Genomic DNA, 22,356 nt, shown 5'->3' on the forward strand with positions numbered 1-22,356 from the left:
AAAGGCTCTACCATTCGTAGTAATTTCGCAAAAATACCCTCACGCATTCGGAGATAGTTCTGATAATCTTTCTGCTTCGGTATATTGTGTTACCCTCAACACTTCATATGAGAATACTCTTCTCTTTTCCTAAGCCAATCTTTAACCCATCGTTTACGTTTAAAACTGCGTTTCGTGCAGTACTAATATGATAGCTACAAAATGCCCGTCTTTTACGATCCATTTTGATAGAATACCGCAATTGCATGTTATAAATCTCATTCCGTAGTGACGGTTATTGACTTTATTTGTAAAGTGAGAATGCCGCAATGGTTAGCTAGTGCACTGGTACTGACCAAAATATTGACCCAGAAGGAAGGGTCTTCAGGCTAGAACCACCAGGTGAAAGATGGATGAGATGAAGGGACGAAGGACGAAGCGTTCTATGATCCGCAAGGAAGGGTGGTGAGACGTTTGGAGGTAAAATCCAATAGCTTAATATTGAGCTATTCGGTAAGACCTCGTACGGCACTTTCTGAACCTGTCTGAACGTAGTTTATAAACGGAACTAAACCGTCGTGTCAGATTTCAGTGTAAAGTGTCCCTAGATTAATGTTCTTCTGGCTGATTTCCGACAAAAGAGAAGCGTTGCGAAAATGTTAGTTTCGGCTGGGAGACTGGGGAAAAAAAGGACGAGCTGCTCAGCTAAGTGGTATGTTCCGAGCTGTCAACGAAGAGATGTATGGAATGGCATTAGTAGATGAATAAGTTTGAGTGGTGTCTTTAAAGGAGGAAAGATCAGAATGTGTAGGCAAGGTTGGAATTCAAGAGGACAAATTGGGGCAAATATTCGTTTATAGGAAGGGGAATTAGGGATTGGAATAATTTACCAAGGGAGATGTTAAAAAATATCCAATTTCTTTGAAATCATTTAAGAAAAGGCTAGGAAAACAACAAATAGGTAATCTGCCACCTGGGTGACTGTCCTGAATGCAGATCAGTACCGGTACCGGTATTGATTCTGATTGATATTGATTCTCGAGCTGAGGAGCAGAAGGCAAGCTTGGCCTTGTTGTATTCCTTGTTAGGAAGTCGAGCAATTTAGGAAGGGTAATCTGTTTCCCGAGAAGCATAATATTGTGACGACGATTGGTTTGTTGCTTTGAGTTCCATGAAATAGAAAAGATTCAGTCAGTGGCGCTACCAGTGGTGTCGATGGCTTCCTATTATAAAAAGAGAATCTAAATTTTGATGGTGTTTCCATTATTCTAATCACAACTCAAATTACTTTGACTAATAAACTAATTTATAAATATTTTGAATAATAATATGTTTTTCATTTTAATTAGAATTCGGCAATTAATATGATAATATGGTAATAAAAGACGTCAGTTGACTTATGTTGCAGTGATTATGGAATGCATAAAGCTGTAGAAGTACCGCATAGCTTCACGAATCAAGCATACTGCCATCTATTGGTCTTTTTATATAACATGTGTAGTTCTTTCTAGCTACCGTTCACTTATATGGAAAAATAAGATCTAGTATTCAGGCCCTCTCACTAGATGACTCGCAATGCGGCTAGATTTTGACATTCAAAGTCTTAGGGTCAGAGTTGACGGTTTATTCCTCTGGCAATGAATCTATGAACAGCTGATCAAAAATGGGAAGTTCCCGTATGTCAAAATGAAAGAAAGAAGGATATTGTGGGTAAAAAGGAAAAAGACTGCTTAATTTTAGAAGATCCCTAGTAATATTGTTCGAACATATAGTAAGATATAAAAATGGCCAGTACAACAGGGACCGTGTCTAGTTCGGGAAGTTACAACTTCAAAGTCGTTCTTCTTGGTGAAGGTTGTGTAGGAAAAACTTCGGTAGTTCTACGATACGTTGAAGACAAGTTCAACGACAAGCATGTTACCACACTTCATGTTCGTATTTATCTCTATTGTTTCGTAGTGAAGCAAAATATCAAATACAAGGTTATGTAACTATCTGGTGGTGTCTAATAAGTAATTGCCAACTGTGTTCTTTTCATTGTAGGCATCTTTTTTGAATAAGAAATTGAACATTGGCGGCAAGAGAGTTAACCTTTCAATTTGGGACACAGCTGGACAAGAACGATTTCATGCTTTAGGACCAATTTACTACAGAATGTCAAATGGCGCTGTTCTGCTCTATGACATTACTGATGAAGATTCCTTTCAGAAGGTGAGTTTGATGGGCTATAACCCTTTATCAGTTCTCTGAATATTCCTATCCCTATTTTTTTCTTTTCTTTTAGTTTGGACGCCTCTGATTAGGATGGTGGAAAATTTCTTCATATCTTTAGTTGGCCAGTTTTTTAAGACGTGAAGTTAAATATGACAAAATGTTTGTAATTATTGTAAATTATGAAGTAACGTGTTGTCAGTTTAGGTTTTTTAAGCTGATTTCTTTAAAATGTGTGTGTTTTCTGGTTTAATAGAACAAATAGTTCAGGTCAAAACCGAAAAGCTCTGGAGCATGAATCACATAATTTGAAAAGTCAAATCATATACATCCTGCCTCATATTATTCTAAGAGTGTAATGTGTCCGTTGCCATGACCAGAGACTACCAGCTCTTCCTCAGAAATACACTTTTTTTTGTAACCTAATATCATATTGTGAATCATGTAACATTTTCTGTATTGCTGGCATCAGCAGCCACTGCCATTGGCTGAAAGTTATATGGTACTGTATTGAGTAACTTCCAGAATTCAACTCGGATGTCATTACCAACTACGTCACAATAAAAACTCCTAAAGTAGTGTTGATAAATCAATACACACTCGCATCTAAACAAATTGTAACCCCTTATAGGAAGGACACCTTCGCCTCTCAAGCTGTGCACACATTTCTTCGCTTGGTGGCGGTTCCTACGAACCAAGTGTGACTTGCAACAAACGAGTGTTATACAGCTGTACGTGCAGGCTGAGGTATACTTCATAAAATTTTACGAATTCTAGTGTCATGTTATGCTGGCCTTCCATCGTTCTTTCTCCTTTTACTTCTATAAATTTCTCTAAAAACAGCTTTTTTGAAAGGATGTCCACACACATTTTCTGAAAATTCTTCTGATGAGCATTGAAGTTTTGAATGATCTTCACACATTAAAAATTAAAGTGTATATAGGCCTAGTTAAATCTGATGAATAATAATAATGTGGCCGGGCGAGTTGGCCGTGCGGAGAGGGGTGCGCATTTGTGAGCTTGCATCCGGGAGATAGTGGGTTTGTACCCCACTGTTGGCAGCCCTGAAGATGGTTTTCTGTGGTTTCCCATTTTTACACCAGGCAAATGCTGGGGCTATTCCTTAATTAAGGCCACGGTCGCGTCCTTCCCAATACTAGGTCTTTCCTATCCCATCGTCGCCATAAGACCTATTTGTGTTGGAGCGACGTAAAGCAAATTGAAAAAATAAAAAATAAAATAATAATAATAATGTGTGGCTTCTGGAGAGGCCGGTTGTTTATGCTGATGGGCGATCTGCACTCCTTTGAGAATCTGCCTCTACCTAGGATGAAATCTAATGTTGAAGACAAAACAACCACACAGTCTCCGAACCAGAGGAAATAACAAATTAATTCTTGATCGGGCCAGACATCGAACCCCATTGGACCTAAGTCCAGGATGCTAACTGGTTAGCCATTGAGCCAGATAATTTGATGATTGAATTCTCACTATCTGAACACTAATTGGCCGGAATGTTACAGCACCAACATGCGCAGTGAAGTTACGGTCTGAACAGATGCTGCTCGGTGGTACTGCATCCGCGGACCGAAACTAAACCCGTGCGCAAGATCTATGACCTCCTGGTGAGCTCTACCTGCAATTTCAGATTGTAATCAATGGTTACGTATCGTTTCGTCCCAGATGCTCTTAATTTTGAAGTGTGGGTTGGCGACCACAGGATTTTTAGCCGAGTCCTGACATTGCTTCCACATACTTGTGGCAGGCCTCTCACTTTCATCTATCCTGTTCAGCCGTACTTGATCATCTCTTGATATTTTCCGACCCCAACGGTATTACGTATGGAGACCTAGGTAGTCTTTCATTTTCACACCCTTCTTGACCCTTGTCTTTGACCTGGTACATTCTTCAGATTGGAAGAAAATGTTGAGAACTACAGGTGTGATCTTGAGTGTTTATCATTCAACTCTTTACCCTTGTCTTCCTTCGGTCAAGACATTCATTTTTCGAAGTGTTAGATCCCTTCCATTTTTTCTCTCGGATTAGTGTTAATAGAGGATAGTTGCCCAATTGTACTTCCTCTTAAGTCCAGCTCCATGGCTAAATGGTTAGCATGCTGGCCTGCATTGTCGGCAGATGGTTTTCCGTGGTTTCCCATTTTCACAGTAGGCAAAGGCCGGGGCTGTACCTTAATTAAGGCCATGGCCGCTTCCTTCTCACTCCTACCCTATTCTTATCCCATTGTCGCGATAACACCCATTTGTGTCTGTACAACGTAAAGCAAATAGAAAAAAAAAGTCACCACTACCACCATTTAGGTTACGTATCATTTTAGAGGAGAAATGTTACACTTTTTTGGTCAGATTCCGCATCACATTGCAATTTATTGACATGACATTGAAGGGGTGAACATATACTCCGCCCTAAAAAAATAGTTTCGCCTCTGCTACCTTGTAGAGACGTTTTTTAATTTGACGCCATCTGGAGGTCTGCTAGTTGTTTTTAATGTTCCGTTTTACTTTTGGCCCAATAGATGGCATAGTAAACCGAATCTGTCTTGGGCGTCTGTGGCTGAGTTGGTAATGAGTTTTTTCGTGTAAACGTCAAACGTGTTGCCTGAAAACTTTTACTTGCCGACATTGTAAAAGATGAAGTGTCAGATGGACCTTTTTCCACTCTTAAATTATTGGACTACCTCTGGTTGGTTTGAATCCACTATCTTGGGATCTGGAGGTCGACGCTTTTCAGATCGGGCCAGCTAGGAAGACATCTGGCTGCGCGTGCAGACTCAGAACAATACAGCATAGCATAGTCCCTCCAACCAGAGCTTCTGCTACAATGACAGAAGAGTCCATAAGTCTAGGTGTGCGCGCTGCTTTCTAATTTTTCATTGTGTTGCCTCACTGAGTGGCTGAGAGTGTTGAGGCGCTGGCCTTCTGACCCCAACTTGGCACATTCGATCCTGGTTCAATCCGGTAGTATTTGAAGGTGCTCAAATATGTCAGCCTCATGTCGGTGGATTTACTGGCACACGAAAGAACTCCTGTGGGACTGAATTCCGGCACATCAGTGTGTCTGAAAACTGTAAAAGTAGCTAGTTGGACGTCTACCTGTGTCTCTTATTTACAGCCAGAAGGGAGTTTCAATACCTAAAAATGTTTTCTGTCAAGAAAATCTGTGGAGTATTAGATGTCCATCATAACAAATATTTTGGTTTGATTGTACTTTGCCACAACACCAAGCATGAAGGGGCTTGAGGATTAGCATTCTCACTCTCACGTTTCTGCTCATCGGCCGTCTTCCTACCTGGCCCGATCTCTACCACTGATTGAAAAAGGCAGCTCTCCCCTGCCTCATTAAATTTCTTCTCAGAACATTTAATGCCTTTTAAGTATTGGAGAGGAATGCACAAATGTGAAATCAAATAATTTATAAAAAGATAGGTACATGAAAAGGAACTCATAATAATATAAACACAACAACATGAGAAGAGGGTATAATAGACCAGGACAATCTCTTCATCTTCACTTTCATCTTCAAATTCAAGGGTTGCGGCCTCAGTTCTTATGGCAACTATTTTTCTTGGCATGAATGTGGGTGGTACCAGACAAACTGAAGAAGTGGCTTTGCAGTTTGGTGACGTAGCTCTCGGCTTGCATTCGGGAGATAGTGGGTTTAAACCCCACTTTTTGCAGCCCTGAAGATGGTTTTCTGTGGTTTCCCGTTTTCACACCAGGCAAATGATGCGGCTATACCTTAATTAAGGCCATGGTCGCTTCCTTTAGCCTAGGCTTTTCTTAAATTATTTCAAAAAACTTGGAAATTTTTTCACATTTCCCCTTAGAAATTGCTGCAATCCCTAATTCCTCTTCGTAGAAGAGTGTTCGGTCGATTGTGTTCTCTTGTTTTCCAGCTTTATCTTCAAATTGTGATCTTTCCTACTTTTAAAAGCTCCACTCAAACTTACTTGCTACTAATGTTGTGTACCCTACGGCTTTATTGGGAAGTAACTCCAGAAGAACAGTAATATACAAATAACATTAATAAATTACAGAGTCTTGTTTCATTTTTTCTGACTCTCCAGTATAGGGCTGGTAAATTGCCTTGATTTTGATGGGTTGGGTTGAGTCCTGTCCACTGAAGAACCAGTAGGTGTTTCAAGTCCATCACTGATTCAGTAATTTTGCAGGTGGTGCACTTCTCCGTCAGGTATATTTGTCTACTAATGTCATTCCACACAATCTCTCCAGTGACAGCTCGGAACATTGCGTGTAGTACAAGTAATAAATTTCATTGTTATGATCCGTATTGAAAATTACTGTGTATGAGCAAGTACAATTTGAGGGTCCATCTGTCCAATTCACAAAATTGTATATTGTGTATTGATTAGGTGGACCCTCAAATTGTACTCGCTCACATCTCGTCTCCTTGCCCCCAAGTCTTCCCAGCCTGAAGTTGCAACATTTTCATAACACTGCTCTTTTGTCAGAAAACACTCAGAACAAATTGTGCTGCTTCCTCTCATATCAAGTAATCCTGGTGTGAGTCCCATACATATGAACCAAACTTTAAATGGGGTCTTTCCATTGATTTTACCACTCTCTCTTTTACATCCTTACTAAAACCCTTAAATGTCCTCATAAGCATGTCAAGAGATCTGCAACCTTTGTGTACAACCTCGTTAACATGGTTACCCCAAGTGAAGACCATTCCTTATATTAGCATCCGATCAACACAGTAATTAAAACTGTGAGGAATTTTCATCCTGTTTACCGCTGTTCATCTCACAACAGTGTCGTAATTTGATTGTAGTCGCTCACAATCCTGTAACGTATTTACTGCTCTATTCATTATATCGTTGCCTGCAAAAAGCTTTATCTGTCATTATAGCTCTTATCTCATATCATTTATATACATAAGAAAACAGAAAGGTTCAATAATACTTCCCTGTGGAACCCCTTTTGTAAACAGTGTTTTTACAGCTTGTTTTATGTCGTCCGACACAGGTAGGTCTTTTGGAAACGATGGGATACGAAAGGCCTAGGAGTGGGGAGGAATCGGCTGTGGCCTTAATTAAGGTAGAGCCCCAGGATTTACCTGGTGTGAAAATGGGAAACCACGGAAGACCTTCAGGGCTGCTGACAGTGGGGTTTGAACCCACTATCTCCCGCCGAAGGCTGAACACAATTAAGATGCAGTAGTTGATGACCAAGATTTCCACATTAATAAATCCCTAGCACATCTGATGCTCAAGAGATCAAAATCAAATTAACAACAACAAACACTCACAACACTTGTGGCAGCAAAGTCCCTTGTCATCGGGCATGTCCACTTAATCGTTATGTTAATAAGTTCAAATTTCCTAGCAAATAAAACTAAGATTTTCAGAATAAATTTTCAAGTTAGTCACTTGATTTTAAGGTAATTCTCAAAATACGTTTCCACTGAATTTAACAAATTAATAAATGATGATGTCTCAAAATCCTAATTCACAACAAAAAAAATTATCCCGGACGAAGTGGTTTCTCTAAACTCCCTGACTGTTTTAATTACATTTCTTTATTACTTGGACATGACTTAGAGTTGATAAAGCAACAGTCTTTTTTAAATCAAATTCAAAATTGTCTCCTAAACCCACTATAAATATAGTAAGACCAGCTATAAGCAGTATCAGCAAATGCTCTATTAAACCGAATCAATAGATAAACCCCCGCTGTAACCAATGTTGACGAATGTACTAAAGCTGATACGGGTGTTGGAGCAGCCATAGCCGCTGGTAGTCATGAAGAAAAGGGAATCTGAGCACTCTTAGTTATAGCAGCCAGTACCACTATGGTACTAATCAATATTATAATAAAAGAATCCTTACCAAAGTCTAAGTAATATACATAATTTCAACTCTCATACACCATTATTCACGCAAGCCCACAGCTGCCCGACCCTAACCGCACGGCCAACTCGTCCGGTTTTTGTAAATGGTACGGGATCAGATAATTCTTCACCCACTCCAATTCTCAGAGCTCTTTTCTTCTTCGTACTGTTCCCCACTGGTTCAGGGTCCATTGTTTTAATCTTGGCTTTCCATTTTGCATGATCTTGAGCATTGTGTGGTTTTAAGTTGAAAGTCTTCATATCAGCGTTTTCTGTGACATGTAAGCAGTGCTGTGGATGTTGCCCATTAATTTCAAAGGAGTGCGTGAAATTGCCAACTGTTCCAGGTGCGGCCTTCACGCCTTCTCAGTGACGGGTTCGATGCTGGTGAACGGTGTTGTTTTAGATATGATACAGGAGTGTGATGTCCATCGACCAACGTATCGTATGCATTTCCATGTTATGAAATTGGCGCTCCATAGCTTTGTCAGCTGGTCGAGATTCATCAGGACGTACTACTATGCAGTATATATTGTGGACTTTAGTGGCATCCTTCTCTCGCAGAGCATGCCTATGACCTCCCTCCATCTCATCCATGCTGCCTTTATCCTACTTCGCACTTCATCACCTTTCCCATCACCAGTCTGTAGGCGAGATCCTAGATACCTGAAGCTTACAGAATTTGTTAGGCTCTCTCCATCAACTTGGATAGAGCTATTGCTTGGGATGGTTTCCAGGTATTCAGTCTTGTGTTTGTTAAGTCTAAGACCATATTGTGAGAGATGGCTGTTCCAATCTTCAACTTGAAGCGGCAATCCTCTTCTGGTGGTATCGGCAAATGCGACGAGTCTCCAAGGGACATTCCTTTGCAGGTCCCATGTGATTGTGTTCATGACAAGGACAGAGATCAGTGGGGAGAGTGTGGAGCCTTGGTGTACACAGACTTTTGGTGGGAAGCTCTCCCAGGTGCCGACAACACAGTGTACACAATTTGTGGTGTCTGTACATAGCATCTTGATCCAATTGATAAGCATTTCTGGTACACCATGGTCACAAAGTGTATACTAGATCACACGCAGTGGAACATGGTCGAAAGCCACTTCAGGATCAAGGAAGGCAGTATGCAGTGGCTGTTGTTTCTCTTGGTGCTTTTCAATGAGAACTCTGCAGCGGAGATTGCATCGGATGTTCCTTGAAGAAGCCGCACTGGTTGCTACTAATGCGGACAATGTCGTGCAGTCATCAATCAAGGATTGCTTCAAAAATCTACATTGTGTGCGACAGGAGGCGTATTGGATAATAATTTGGACATTCTGCTGTATCAACTTTTTGCTTAAAGATAGGAATAGTAATTCTTGTAACCCAGTCACTGGGAACAGAGCCAGAGTCAACTACGGCATTGAAAATGTTGGTCAGCCAGTTGATCGTACAACTTCCAGAATCTGCTGGAAGGTCATCTGGTCCTGGCGGTTTTTGGTTCTTCATACTCCTGACGGCACTGGTGACTTCTCCTTACGTGATGTGTAAGATAGGACCTGCTGTTGGATTACCTTCTGGAGTAGGACAGTGTGGGAACTCAGTGTTGGAAATCTCTTCAAAATGTTGTTGCACACATAGTGCTCTGTATCCTTTGGTGACTCTGTTCTAGTGTTGGTCAGCCGGGAGACACTTTCCTCTCCTTACTTTGAGTCCAGTGTTGTATACAGACCATTATAATGACTGAGCCTAGCTTTGGTGACAGCTTTCTTAGCGTCATATTTGGCTATGACATATCTTACTTGTTCTTTGGAATCTTTTGTGTAATCCAGTTTCTAAATGCCTTCTTTTCATGCACGTTTTTCTGGACTTGGACTATCCATGAACATGTTTGTTTGTCAGTAGGTTTTGCTACATCCAAGGTTGCTGTGGCAGATTTTCAAAATGCGGTCCACGTGTTACGAGTCACATTCAGGTCGACTGGAGGAAAATTTATACTGCCTGCTAGGATCTCCTTCTGGTCTTCAAGCTTCCACCACTTGATCTTCTTGGGGCATTTATCCGTCCACCTCTACAGTGTTTAGAGATTCTTAAGTCTGCTATGAGCAGCTTATGTTGAGTGGCTACACAGTCAGATGGAATGAGCTTGACATAAGTTGCTTGTCGGAGATTACGGCGTCGAATAAAGATAAAATAAATTTGGTTGCTTTAGTCAACACTGGTGTAGGCGATGAGGTAGTTGATGCGATTTTTGAGAAACGTATTACTAATAACCAAGTAATTTGCCTTGGCAAATGCAATATTTGAGTTCCATCATTATTTCGGATACTGTAGCCATCGACAATATGTCAGTTATAACTGTCCGTGGTGTGACCAACATGCCCATTAAGATCACCACAGAGAGGTAGGAACACATCTTGAGGACATGTTGAAACACGATCTTGTAACTCCTGCCAAAACTGTTCCTTTTCTAGGTCATCACAGCCAGATTGTGGTGCATATGCAGAGAAAACACAAAATGCGGTCTGAATGGCACTGGACCTCAGCAACTCAATCTCGGAGGTTTGCACAAACGATGCCGGCAACACCATTCCTGTTGGATGTTCCATGGTAGATTGGTTTATAGGCATTTCTAATGTCACAACATGTTTCTTGCTCTCATGCAATGTCTACTTTCCACTTTTTCAGAATCACTGCGATTTTGCAGTCGGAGTGTCGAGCAGAAACATTCCTTAAAATGTTAGAAGCTTAGTGTGGAGTAACGATGTCCCCCAAAGAAGCAGAGGAGTGATATACCAGATGTATGACATGTTTCAGAAACTTTGGTAATGAGGGGAAGGGAGGGAAGCAAGATCCAGACCAATGAGAAGTAGAATAGGAATGACAAAACTATATAATATTAAAACATAGACTTTCACGACCACTGAATGGCATTACTTGTGACCCAAAGTCAGCAATGGAAATTTGACAAACAACAAACAAACTTTGCAACTTTTCAACTTTGCACTTTTCAGTTGTTGCAAAGTGAAAAGATTTTGTGTAAGTGTGAATCGATCAAGTTTATGCCATGAACAAACTTTATAATACTCCCTGATTTTAATATTTTATTTTTTTACGGTAAAGACGATATAAATGTTGTACCAGTAGTTTTCAAGATTTGATTTTTGATAACGGGAAAGAAGGATGATTACAAGAAGCTGGCTGTGCTAGAAGTTGTCGAGGAGGAATAGGACATCCTTTTTGGCAACTTTAAAAATAATATTGATGCCCATGTCTATCCGTGCTCAGTAGGAGCATTAAAAATGAACCAGAATAACGTCAACACACACAACACAGAAGGAAAGCCACCGTTCATTAGAAATTCCTTCACTATATTATGTGGATTGAAAGGCCAACGTATTATGTTAGGAAATATTACATAGCATATACGACTTTCGTAACAGTTCTGCGAATAGTTGATTTTGATGTCCCATGTATTGCTGCTACACCGTGCAGCTGGACACCATTTCTTCACCAGTGTAAGAATATAAGATTTTGTTCCTTTTCTGTAAGGGGTTAACTTCTTTTTGCTGCAGATGTCAATAAATGACCAATCATTTAAAGAATTTAGTTAGCTTGTATTGGGGTAACACAAAAACACTCACAAAATTCTGTCAGAGTGAGGTTATGAAAATTAATCCTGTCTTTGTACATTCTCTTGTTGGATTCATCGTCACTATCCTCACTTGATGATAATAAAAGTTCTTGTCGTAACAATTTATATTACTAAATCAAATTCTACGCCAAGAAACTAGTGTAGATACTTGTTAATTAACAGCTAAAAAGTGAATCTACTCTTTGCAAGATATCTGAGAACTTTTCACTTCATTTCTTTACACTTTGCATTTCTGTACCAATGGAGGAACATAATAGGCTTGAAAACTGAAAAGATTTCTAAGTTTTCAAATCTGAAAAGAGCAAAGTGAAAAGTTGCAAAGTTCGTTCATGGATCGGGGCCTAGAGCTCAACAAAAGTGTCTGGGGTGTAAAAATTGCATTTCTGTGTTTTGATTTCTTGTGCTAGCTATGGGTCTTCGTAACAAACTAAGTTATGCATCAGCTGAAATCTTCGCCACTTGACATAATGAAAACCTTGTACAATTGTTAAATCCTTGCCAGTCAGAGAAGTCTGCTGTAATTGATTTTAATCGATTTTTTTCTCAAAATACAGTTTTCTTAGTCACAACAGTCGATACGTAATATTTTCTGAAGGATTGCACAAACTCTTTTTTTAAATGCGCAGTATCTTACGTGAATTTTTTAAACACAAAAACCTCAAAACTGAAAAATACAACTTTAGGCCCTTTTCCATCCATTGGGGCATATATATTTTATTGTTTTTGGTATGTTAGGTTGTGTAATAATTATTATTGTACACTGGCATGTTTCAAACCTGCAATCAGGACAGTCTTTACTTGTCTTGAATAGGATTGGCAATATTCTCAGAAGGTACAATATCAAGACCAACTTGAAGCCTAATATCATCATAGGCAGTTGCTTGCAATCTGTTTAAAGATCGGATTTGTTTAAGCTGTGATAGAATATATATGATATCCTTGTTCTTGTGGATCAGTTTTTGTTGGCCAAACATGTACGAAGGTGGCGTTGAGGGTTAAGGAACATCGCAGGCAGTTAATTCTTTGCCAGCCAGAGAAGTCTGCTGTGGCGGAGCATGTCATACATGATGACCATCAAATCAATTTTGATGTAACATCTGTCATTTGTAAAGAGAATTAATTAACACCTAGTATCATTCGTGAGGCGATTGAAATTGCTTAATACTTGAATTTTTAATGAAGGTGACGGCTATATACTCGGTAGATCATGGCTACCCTCCATAGTTCACTCGTCAACATCTTCCTCCTTGAGTTGGAGGACTTGGAATGAACTACATCTCTAACGAGGACTTCGTATCATGAGTCAGTTAGTGACAATTTCCATTACAATCTTTGTTATTGTTCTGAAAACTATCGAGGTTACAAGTTTGACATGTGTCAGCGTACAATAATAATTATTATATGACCTAACATCACTATCAAAGGGTAGAGAAGGGTCCACCTATTCAAAACCATAAGCTTGTATATTGTCTTATAAAACTGGGACTAGTTTCGACCCCATATATATTGGGTCATCTTCAGCCTCACTACAGTTGGAAGACATATGCACACATATAACCAATAATAAACACTTTGGTATACCACAATTTACAATCTGAATTTAAAACGTTGATGAAGTCCAAACAATACATCCAAACTTGAAACTAAATGACACATCAAAACTGTTGTAGTTGATGCTGAACTATGTCGCTCCCACAGCAGTCAAATGTTCTTGAGTTGATTCACCTCTTACAACAGTCAAGGGATACTGTGGGTGTTATTCTCCTGCGCCCATCCACAGAGAGATAGGCTAGAGGAATTGAGGCTAAGTTGGCGTGGACATGTGTAGACTATATCCAGGAGATGCATGAGATGAGAGCGGAAGGTGGATGGCTGAAAGGACCCTGCTGTGGGCGACTACAAGGGGCCATTAGCTAAGTCCTGGCATTGCTTCCACTTACTTGTGCAGGCTCCTCACTTTCATCTATCCTATCCAACCTCCCTTGGTCAACTCTTGCTCTTTTCCAACCCCGACGTTATTAGAGCACTCCAGGCCTATGGAGTCTTTAATTTTCATTCTCTTCATAGCCCTTGTCTTTCTTTGGCTGATACCTTCACTTTTCAAAGTGTCGGTCCCCTTCCATTTTTTCTCTCTGATAGTGTTAATAGAGGATGGTTGCCTCGTTGTACTTCCTCTTAAAACAATAATCAGATCAGAGTGACAACAGTCGATGGCTGGAAGCTGTGCAGCACAGTCACACCACTTTATATTGAAACTTAGAATGTAAGTTATAGTATGTAATTATAATTAATTAGATCAAGTGTCCACCCTTCCTTTGAGAGACCCTGACGTGTTACACCAAGGAGTGCTTCAGTAACAGTCGATAGCATTGTGCGGGCAGGTGAGTTGAGCTGCTAACAGCAAAAGAACAGTGCAGCATGATCTTCTGTCAACCATGTCAAAACTGAAAAGAAAATGGCTCCCACTTCAAGTTCGTAGGAAGACCATGCCATTTAACAGAGTGCCTGATATGCACACAAGTAGACTGAGGCTCTTGGAGGATTTTGCACATACACCTTCCTACTCCTCTCACTTTTCTAAGTATCTCCACTCGTTTTTATCCTCCGCATGTTGTGACGACTGCTTCACCCTTGTTGTAGGTGAAGAATTGGGTGAAGGAACTGAAGAAGATGCTAGGCAGTGATATCTGCTTGACTATTGCTGGCAATAAAGTGGACCTGGAGAAGCAGAGGACAGTCGCGGTTGAGGAAGCAGAAGAGTAAGTCAATTATAATCTTATTCATGTGTTGGTAAGTTCGTCATCAAACCTACACTTCTCCTATGGCTTCCAGCTTTATGGAAAGATTGTAGTTATAATGCAGAAGGCCGTTCGGTTTATATCCAACTGATTTTGTAATGTTTCTCGCACCCGGTGTGTGGCCATTTGAACTACGGGTCTAAGTGGTATGTTCCGAGCTGTCAGTGAAGAGATGGCGTGGAATGACATTAGACAAATAAGTTAGACTGGTGTCCTGAAAAGTAGGAAAGATCACAACATGAGATAAAGTTGGAATTCAAGAGGACAAATTGGGGCAAATATTCGTTTATAGGAAGGGGAGTTGGGGGTTGGAATAACTTACCAAGGGAGATGTTCAATAAATTTCCAATTTCTTTGCAATCATTTAAGAAAAGGCTAGGAAAACAACAGATAGGGAATCTGCCACCTGGGCAGTTTAGTGGTGATTGATTGGTGATTGCTGTCGTGAGCAGTATTGCGTTTCACCTTAGGAGTGAGAGAGAGTGCAAGTGTGTGTGTGTGGGGGGGGGGGGGGGGGCTTTTCCATGCTCAATCTGATGAATTACATAAAGTACATGTCAGAGTCCTGCAGTGAGGCCCACCGCGCCACACTTCAAACCCACGGACTCCGGCAGCCCAGCCCGTGCACTGCCGTTCTCTTCTGATGCGGCCGCGTAACTGGCCCACAGCACTGGGCAGGCTCATTAGGATAACCTTGAGTACTTCTCCACAATAACCTGTGCGCCGTGCACAATGAAATGTTCACGTCACATAACTATTCGGATCACTCACTCTAAGAATTCCTGTACGCTAATAACATATTTCAAACTAGGCTAATTGCATTTTGAAATTAAATGGTAGAGATTTCTCCTGCACTGTAATAATAATAATAATAATAATAATAATAATAATAATAATAATAATAATAATAATAATAATAATAATAATAATTAAAAACAAACAGAAACTTTATTATAAACTAATGTTCATCTGCAATTGACAACAACTTAAATGAAAATGAATCTAAATAACACGAATCATGGGGCCTCATTTGCGTTTAACTTAAAATAAAATACAAACTGACATGACATGCAATATGCCAACGACAAAAACATCCTGAACATTTCTTTTAGTGGTGAAATTACCGTGAATGAAAAGGAGGGCATCAACATTGTCTGGGTGTAGAAGAGACCGTCATGCGTTGAGAATGAAGCCCACTGAACTGAAATTTCCCCCTGAAGCTGAACTTGATGCTTGTATACATAATACTTTCTTTGCAACCTGGTGAAGTTTTGAATAGTTTTGTCCATTTGTTTTCCATTAGGATGCTATATCTTCTTCCATTCCACTATTCCAGCTCCTCTCATCTGTTGGCGTAGGACCAACATCGATAGCCCATGAAGCAAACTTCATTATTTTGGCAGGTTGTGGCATAGTTGTGGAGTTTGATGACCCGGGAAGATTAGAATGGTCGTCATTCATGAACGTCTCATTTTACGTAAAAAAGAAATAAAAATCAAATACGTCTCTATGTAAGTCGGCATCAGAGGATGTTGTATGAGGTAAAAATATTACGCAGACAGTGGCTGCTAGTAGGTGAGAAGGTGTAGGAATTGGTACGTATTGTATCAACTCTTACGCTATTTGCATGCAAGAAATATTGAATTAGTCAGAAGCAAAGAAAGTACTTATACATCTGATTCCTGGACAAACTACTATCCTGAAGAACACACACGTTAGTGCATCACGTGCCTTACCTCTGCTGTTACATCACATCTTTCATTGTCAGATATCATTTTCAGATGGCGAAATGGTGCCCACAGAAACGTCGCCACATTATGGTACTTATGAATGATGAACTTTTCTTCCATATAAAATTTGATGTGGTTCCCCAAAAGGTCTATTTCAGAAGCCTCCCCGGTATTAGGTTCCTGAGTCAGATGCTGTAGGAGCGTCATTTTCCATGGTAAGACAAGGTGATGTGTCTGTGACTTCATTCCAATTCTTTGATGCTTCCTTGAAGGGCTGTAAAATAGGCTTACATAAAATAGGTATTAAATGGAACAAATTTAAATTGCCCGGTATTTCAGATGGCAAATCAAAAGAATGTAGAAGGCTACATAACATAACAAAATACATACCTGAAGGAGTGGGATCACTTCGTTCATCAGCTTGATATCGATTGCAACCATATAATTGCCTGTACGTTTTCAGCTAGTTTTTCCCACAAAGCCGAATACTGACATTGTACAGATTCTAACATCGTTAAATGAGTGTTCCAGCAAGTGTCGTTGGATTGTTGCAATGATTTATCAAGAGCGTTTAATAGGCCAATTTGTTTTACGTATGTAACAAGTCCTTTCGTCGCAGACATATGGGTATCAATGTGAAGGCAACGAACTGACTTAAACTGGAAATTGAACGCATTTCTTAGCACCGTGTTGAGCATATGACAGGCGCAATTCAGCCTCCTATAATCACGCAGTGCGGCAATTATGTTGGCACCTTGATCAGTTGTAAAAGGCATGCCTTTAAGTTCGGTCTCGGTGACACCCAGGACTATAAATTGTCTCGCCAATTCTCTTTTAATATTATCATCTGTGTTAGGCTTGTCTGGAAACCTGGTCGTGAACAAGACATGAGGAGTTCCCGTTCAAAAAAAAAAAAAAGAAAAAGAAATCGTGCACGTTACATAATAATCTTTTTGTGCTACATGTCCACATATCCGCGGTGGTTGTGCATTCCCTTCTACTTGTAAGGTTGAGTACCTCTGGCATAATTGAATCTCGTAGACGTTTAGCACTTTCTGCTATGTGTCGGGACACGGTTGTCGTATGAGATATAATATCTGTTACGGATACCTTTCCATACATCGATCCAGTGTCAACCAAGGTCTGAGCGAGATCCAGAAAGCCATCACATCCAACTCTCACACACAACCTTAAGTCTCGAGCACACATAGCAACACATTGAGCAACAATGACGTCCTCGGCAGATTTAGGAAGACGGGAGATAATTTGTTGTTAGATACACACGGATGACAGGAAATTTACAATGTGCCTGTCAACCCTTTAGTGTGTACATAAAGTTCACCGCAGATCGTGCAGCACACAAAATTAACGTCTCTTCCATCACTGTCAACTACAGGCTTGAAGTTTTGTATTGTCCGGTTTCTAGTTTTTCTTTCACTTCACGGATTCTTTTCTTTTGGAACCACACTCCACATTCATTTCCGATAACAGGATAGACGGGAGGACTCAAACAGAAAATCACAGCAAACCTGATACCTGATCGTCTCCACTCGACCGTAATGCAACGCACTTCACTGACACGCAGTACACTGTACGCATTGAATCAGGCAGCCCATAGCACTAGCACAGCTCTGTCCTTGGCTCACCGCCCAGACCGGCCCGTGCGATGACGTCCTGGGCTTCGTATGTTCGAGCTTTCTAAAGCCTGTTGCCGTTTATTACTGAAGCAGCTCATGGGTTGGGCTGCTGTGCAGGACTCTGTTGTTCAGTTATGAACGTATGATCTTAAAATTAAATTGTTCTGTTGCTGTCAGAGTAACATATGAAAAGATACTGAGAAACTGTTTGTCATTAATGAATGTATACATCCTTGAATAAAGACATACATACATCTTAATTATAGACTTCTACAAGCCTCTGTGAATTTACAAACTGCCTCCACAATCCTCTAATTGTAACTATTACAGTTCTGTGGTCTCATTTGGTTCTATACCTCTTACCTTTAAATCATTAGAAACTGAGTCTAACCATAGTCGTCTTGGTCTCCCTCTACTTCTCTTACTCTCCATAACAGACTCCATTATTCTCCTAGGTAACCTGTCCCCCTCCATTCATCACATGACTACTCCACTGAAGCCAGTTTATCTGTAGAGTTCATTCCTAACGTAGCCTTTATCTTCTCATTTCTAGAACCTTCCTGCCATCGTTCCCACCTGATTGTGCCCTCAATCATTCTCACTATTTCATGCCTGTTACTTATGAATAAGATATCCTGAGTCCACCTAGCTTTCACTCCCATGAAGCAAAGTTGGTTCTCTTAGATTTTTTAAGTACTGACATCAATTTAGTCATGGAGAGGCTAATTTTCATGCCATGCTCGTTGCACCTATTTTCAAGTTCCAAGGTAATAGACTTCAGTCTTTCGGCAGAACCTGCCATTAAGACCAAGGCGTGAGCATAGGCTAGACTACTTACTACAGTTCCACCTAACTGAATCCCTCCCTGTGACCTAATACCTTTCAGCAGATGATCCATGTAAACTATGAAGAATAAAGGTGAAAGATTACAGCCTTGTCTAACCTCTGTAAGTACCTTGAAACAAGAACTCATTCTACCATCAATTCTCACTGCAGCCCAATTATCAACATAAATGCCGTTGATTGATGTTATTAATCTACCATTTATCCCACAGTCCCTCATTACGGCGAACCTCTTTTCCCTTCGTACTCTGTTATATGCCTTCTGTACATCTACGAAACATAACTGTCTCTTCCTCTCCATCTTTGATTGAAAATCCCAGTAAACAACTTGCCTGGTATACTGATCAATGAGATACCTTGATCATTGTTGCAATCCTTCCTGATAGGTGCAATTACTGATTTTGTTCAATCAGAAGGTACTTTTTTTTTTTTTTTCTATTTGGGGCGTCGACCCTTGTGGAACTTTTGCCCCTAGAAGGTATCTTACTAACACTCCATCAACTTCAAATTTATGGCGAATATGAAAAATTGTTGTATGTGTTGGTGGCTGAGTTCCGTACACTTTATGCCAATGCCGTTGTACCTCCATCATGTTTTTGTATTTCCAGTACCACTTCAATATGGCCTTGCGTTGCTCAGACGATAATTGTGTTTCATTCATTGCCACACTGTCATTTGCTGGAAAATGCGCACCAAGATTTTCGCGTTATTCACATGACCATCATCCGTTGAAAAAACAATGGACTATGCTTTTGCGCAAGAATTGCAATGATATGTCATTTTGTTCCAAGGATATTAACTATCAGAGAGTGTCTAAATTTTTCTGGACCCCTCTGTATTTACAAAAAACCTGGCACTGTTGATAATACCTGGCCATACCTTACACTGAGGGTATGAGGGTGTATATGTTATTCTGATGTATATGGGTTTGGTTGTTTTACCCAAAACTGATGATTACTTCCTAGGAGACTTCTATGTGTGCCCATTAGCAAGGCAGGCGATGACACTGACATGGTTTAGGAAACTGGGCAATATTTAGATTCAAAATAAGGGTGAGTACAAATATGTATGCACTGATCATTTAGAAGCATAATGCAAAATAAATTACATTCACATTTTTATTTGTTTGACTTCTGTGTTGTTTCCTTTAAAGGGCGACATTTATGTTGCCATGTCTATTGGGATTTAAATGCCCCTGTCAGAAAACACAGTAATTCTGGTTGGGTAGGCAAAGTGTTAACCAGCTTCCTTATCACGAGCCTCAAGAACTACCCGGTGGTATTGGCCGATGGCCTTCAGTCATTGTAGTACTTCATTGTCACAAAACTTACACAGATGTGTCTTCTGCTGCAGGTATGCCAACACGGTGGGTGCGAAACATTTTCACACGTCAGCTAAGATGAACCGTGGCATAGAAGAATTGTTCCTAGAACTGAGCCAGCGCATGATGGAGCGGGCGCAGGTGCAAGAAAACGAGCGTGCTAGCTCGCTGGGCCGGGCGGGCAGCACCCGGCGCAACGTGGTCGTCGTGGAAGACGAGGAGGACGAAGCAGCCCAGACCAAGTCCAGCTGCTGTGGCGTGGCGTCCTAACCTGACTGAACTGATTGATGTATGCTTGAGCTGTGTACGAATGTGTGCGTGTGTTCTATCCAGGAGATGTGATAACCATCTCCTTGGCTTCATCAAGGCTTATTCTGTTGTTTTATAACCATCTCTCAACTAAATTTATATATACATATATATATAGTCTTATATAGTAAATTGCTCCACCCCATTAACAAGTGTTAAATAAACCAAAACTCTATCCCTGTACAGAGATGTCCATTAGAGAAGCTTGTTAGTACTTAGGGTAAGCTGGACATCACAAAAAAATGTGCTGAAGAAATAACAATTTTTTTATATTTTTTAATTTAAGATACTTTTGCAATGCACATGCAGCAAGGCGCTACCTGTCCTCGCAAAAGTGCTTGGGTGGGCAAAGAAGACTCAGCGTTCCCTGGCTACCCCATCAGTGAGCACACCTGTACAGGGTTAGCTGCCCAATTACCTTGAGGTCCATATCAGATATGGAGGGGACTATGCTACATTTTCCTGTGGGATGTTTTATCACTCATCATTTTATTTATTCTAAACAAAAGACTCATCCAATCACAGTCGCGGGTGACCACAAGCATCCAGAAGAAGACTTTTTTCATACATAATAAAAATTATCTAATGACAAGATTATAAATGGTAGTTTAATACGGTCAACAAATCCTCAGCATATTTAATGAAAGATGTCATATATCTATCAACAATAGGAACTCGTGTCCTGTTCCCCTGACTCCAAAGAAAAGTCCCCATGCATATCCAATTGTGTTATAGCTCTCACTTAGTAGAGGCACACATGGGCAGTAGATGGCTCTCTTCTCCTCATTCGCCACCAATGCCTGCTCTGAGTTGACCTCTCAGAGTGTATAGGTGGGTTCAACAGGAGGCATTTCTTTTTCTTGTGGATGATGGTGATATCTGCTTGCTTGGTTGCTCCATCTTCTGAAAGGCAGTGCATTTCCTTGTGGACTTCCAGTTTGACTTCTGCAGAGGCATCACAATAAAAGAACAGACCTTGTGATGGCACACTTTGCTCTGTAAATCTCCGTTGCTGGAGCAGTGGCCCAGCACATGTTTCTTCACATTCTGGGTAGTGACATCAAATGGTAGACAGCGAACACCCTGATACCACTCTTACTGCTGATGTACTGCATGATATCTTGTTTGCTTTAGTCGGCTCTATCTATTAACTTTACCATGATGGCCACAAATGGTCCATATTGACTTATTTATTACAGTTAATTGTGTCCAGGTTCCGCATTGTCAATACAATTCAGAATGTAATATAATTTAAACTATCATTTACTTATATACACACTTGCATACACTCACAAGTTCATGTTTCGAGAAAACCAAATTCTCTTCTTCAGCTTGTTGGTAAAATCACTTGTATCAAAGACCTTATTTATAATGAACTATGTGCCGACAGATTGCGGACAAGATGACGACAATACAACAATATTAAAAATTAAAACGTGAAAATCTTTCTTGTTATGTCTCAAATCTATGAAATGTCTGTATTAAGATACAGCTGGTTGACTATTGATCCACTGTATTTAAATGTGCCATTATTAATGGTGAAGAGTTCCCAAGTTTGTCGCTTATTGCCTTCTCAATTAAGTATTTATTTATTTTCCACCTAGTCGATACAATAATTGCTTAAGGCAATTTTTAATGGTCAAAAGTGGTACATGTTTCGTATATTATCAACATCTTCAGCCACATAACACTGTTTAGATGAAAAATATATAAAATTGGCAAAGTAATGCTTTAGAGGAAGTGACCTTAAAATTAACATAAGATTGACAAGATTGACTCTTTGTCTGGATTCTAAAGTCAGTAATTTTTCTCCCGAAGGGTTTGATGAGCTTCTCAAAAGTGTACATGGTTTAGCTTTGAGAACGGACATTTTATTCTTGATATTTTTTTTTTTGTCTCTCCCAAGGGAGATTTGAACTGAGGATAGATGGAAATATTTACGCTTGTCCCTACATGGTTAAAAATATTGACAACTAGCCGATGTACCCATGCTTCGCTACAGAATTCTCAGAAAGACTGTCTTTGT

General features: G+C 40.2%; 1 protein-coding gene across 1 annotated transcript; it reads left to right on the forward strand.

Annotated features, from left to right (window-relative positions):
* The first annotated feature begins 1,587 nt into the window (after positions 1 to 1,587).
* Rab21 (RAS oncogene family member Rab21) lies at positions 1,588 to 20,513 on the forward strand. The gene is made up of 4 exons (XM_067156569.2): positions 1,588 to 1,910; positions 2,023 to 2,190; positions 14,333 to 14,451; positions 20,054 to 20,513. The coding sequence occupies exons 1-4, from the start codon at positions 1,764 to 1,766 to the stop codon at positions 20,289 to 20,291; spliced, it is 672 nt and encodes a 223-aa protein (XP_067012670.2). The 5' UTR covers positions 1,588 to 1,763; the 3' UTR covers positions 20,292 to 20,513.
* The last annotated feature ends 1,843 nt before the right edge of the window (positions 20,514 to 22,356 follow it).

This window comes from Anabrus simplex, chromosome 12 (assembly GCF_040414725.1).
Source record: "Anabrus simplex isolate iqAnaSimp1 chromosome 12, ASM4041472v1, whole genome shotgun sequence".
In the NCBI taxonomy this organism is placed as follows: Eukaryota; Metazoa; Arthropoda; class Insecta; order Orthoptera; family Tettigoniidae; genus Anabrus; species Anabrus simplex.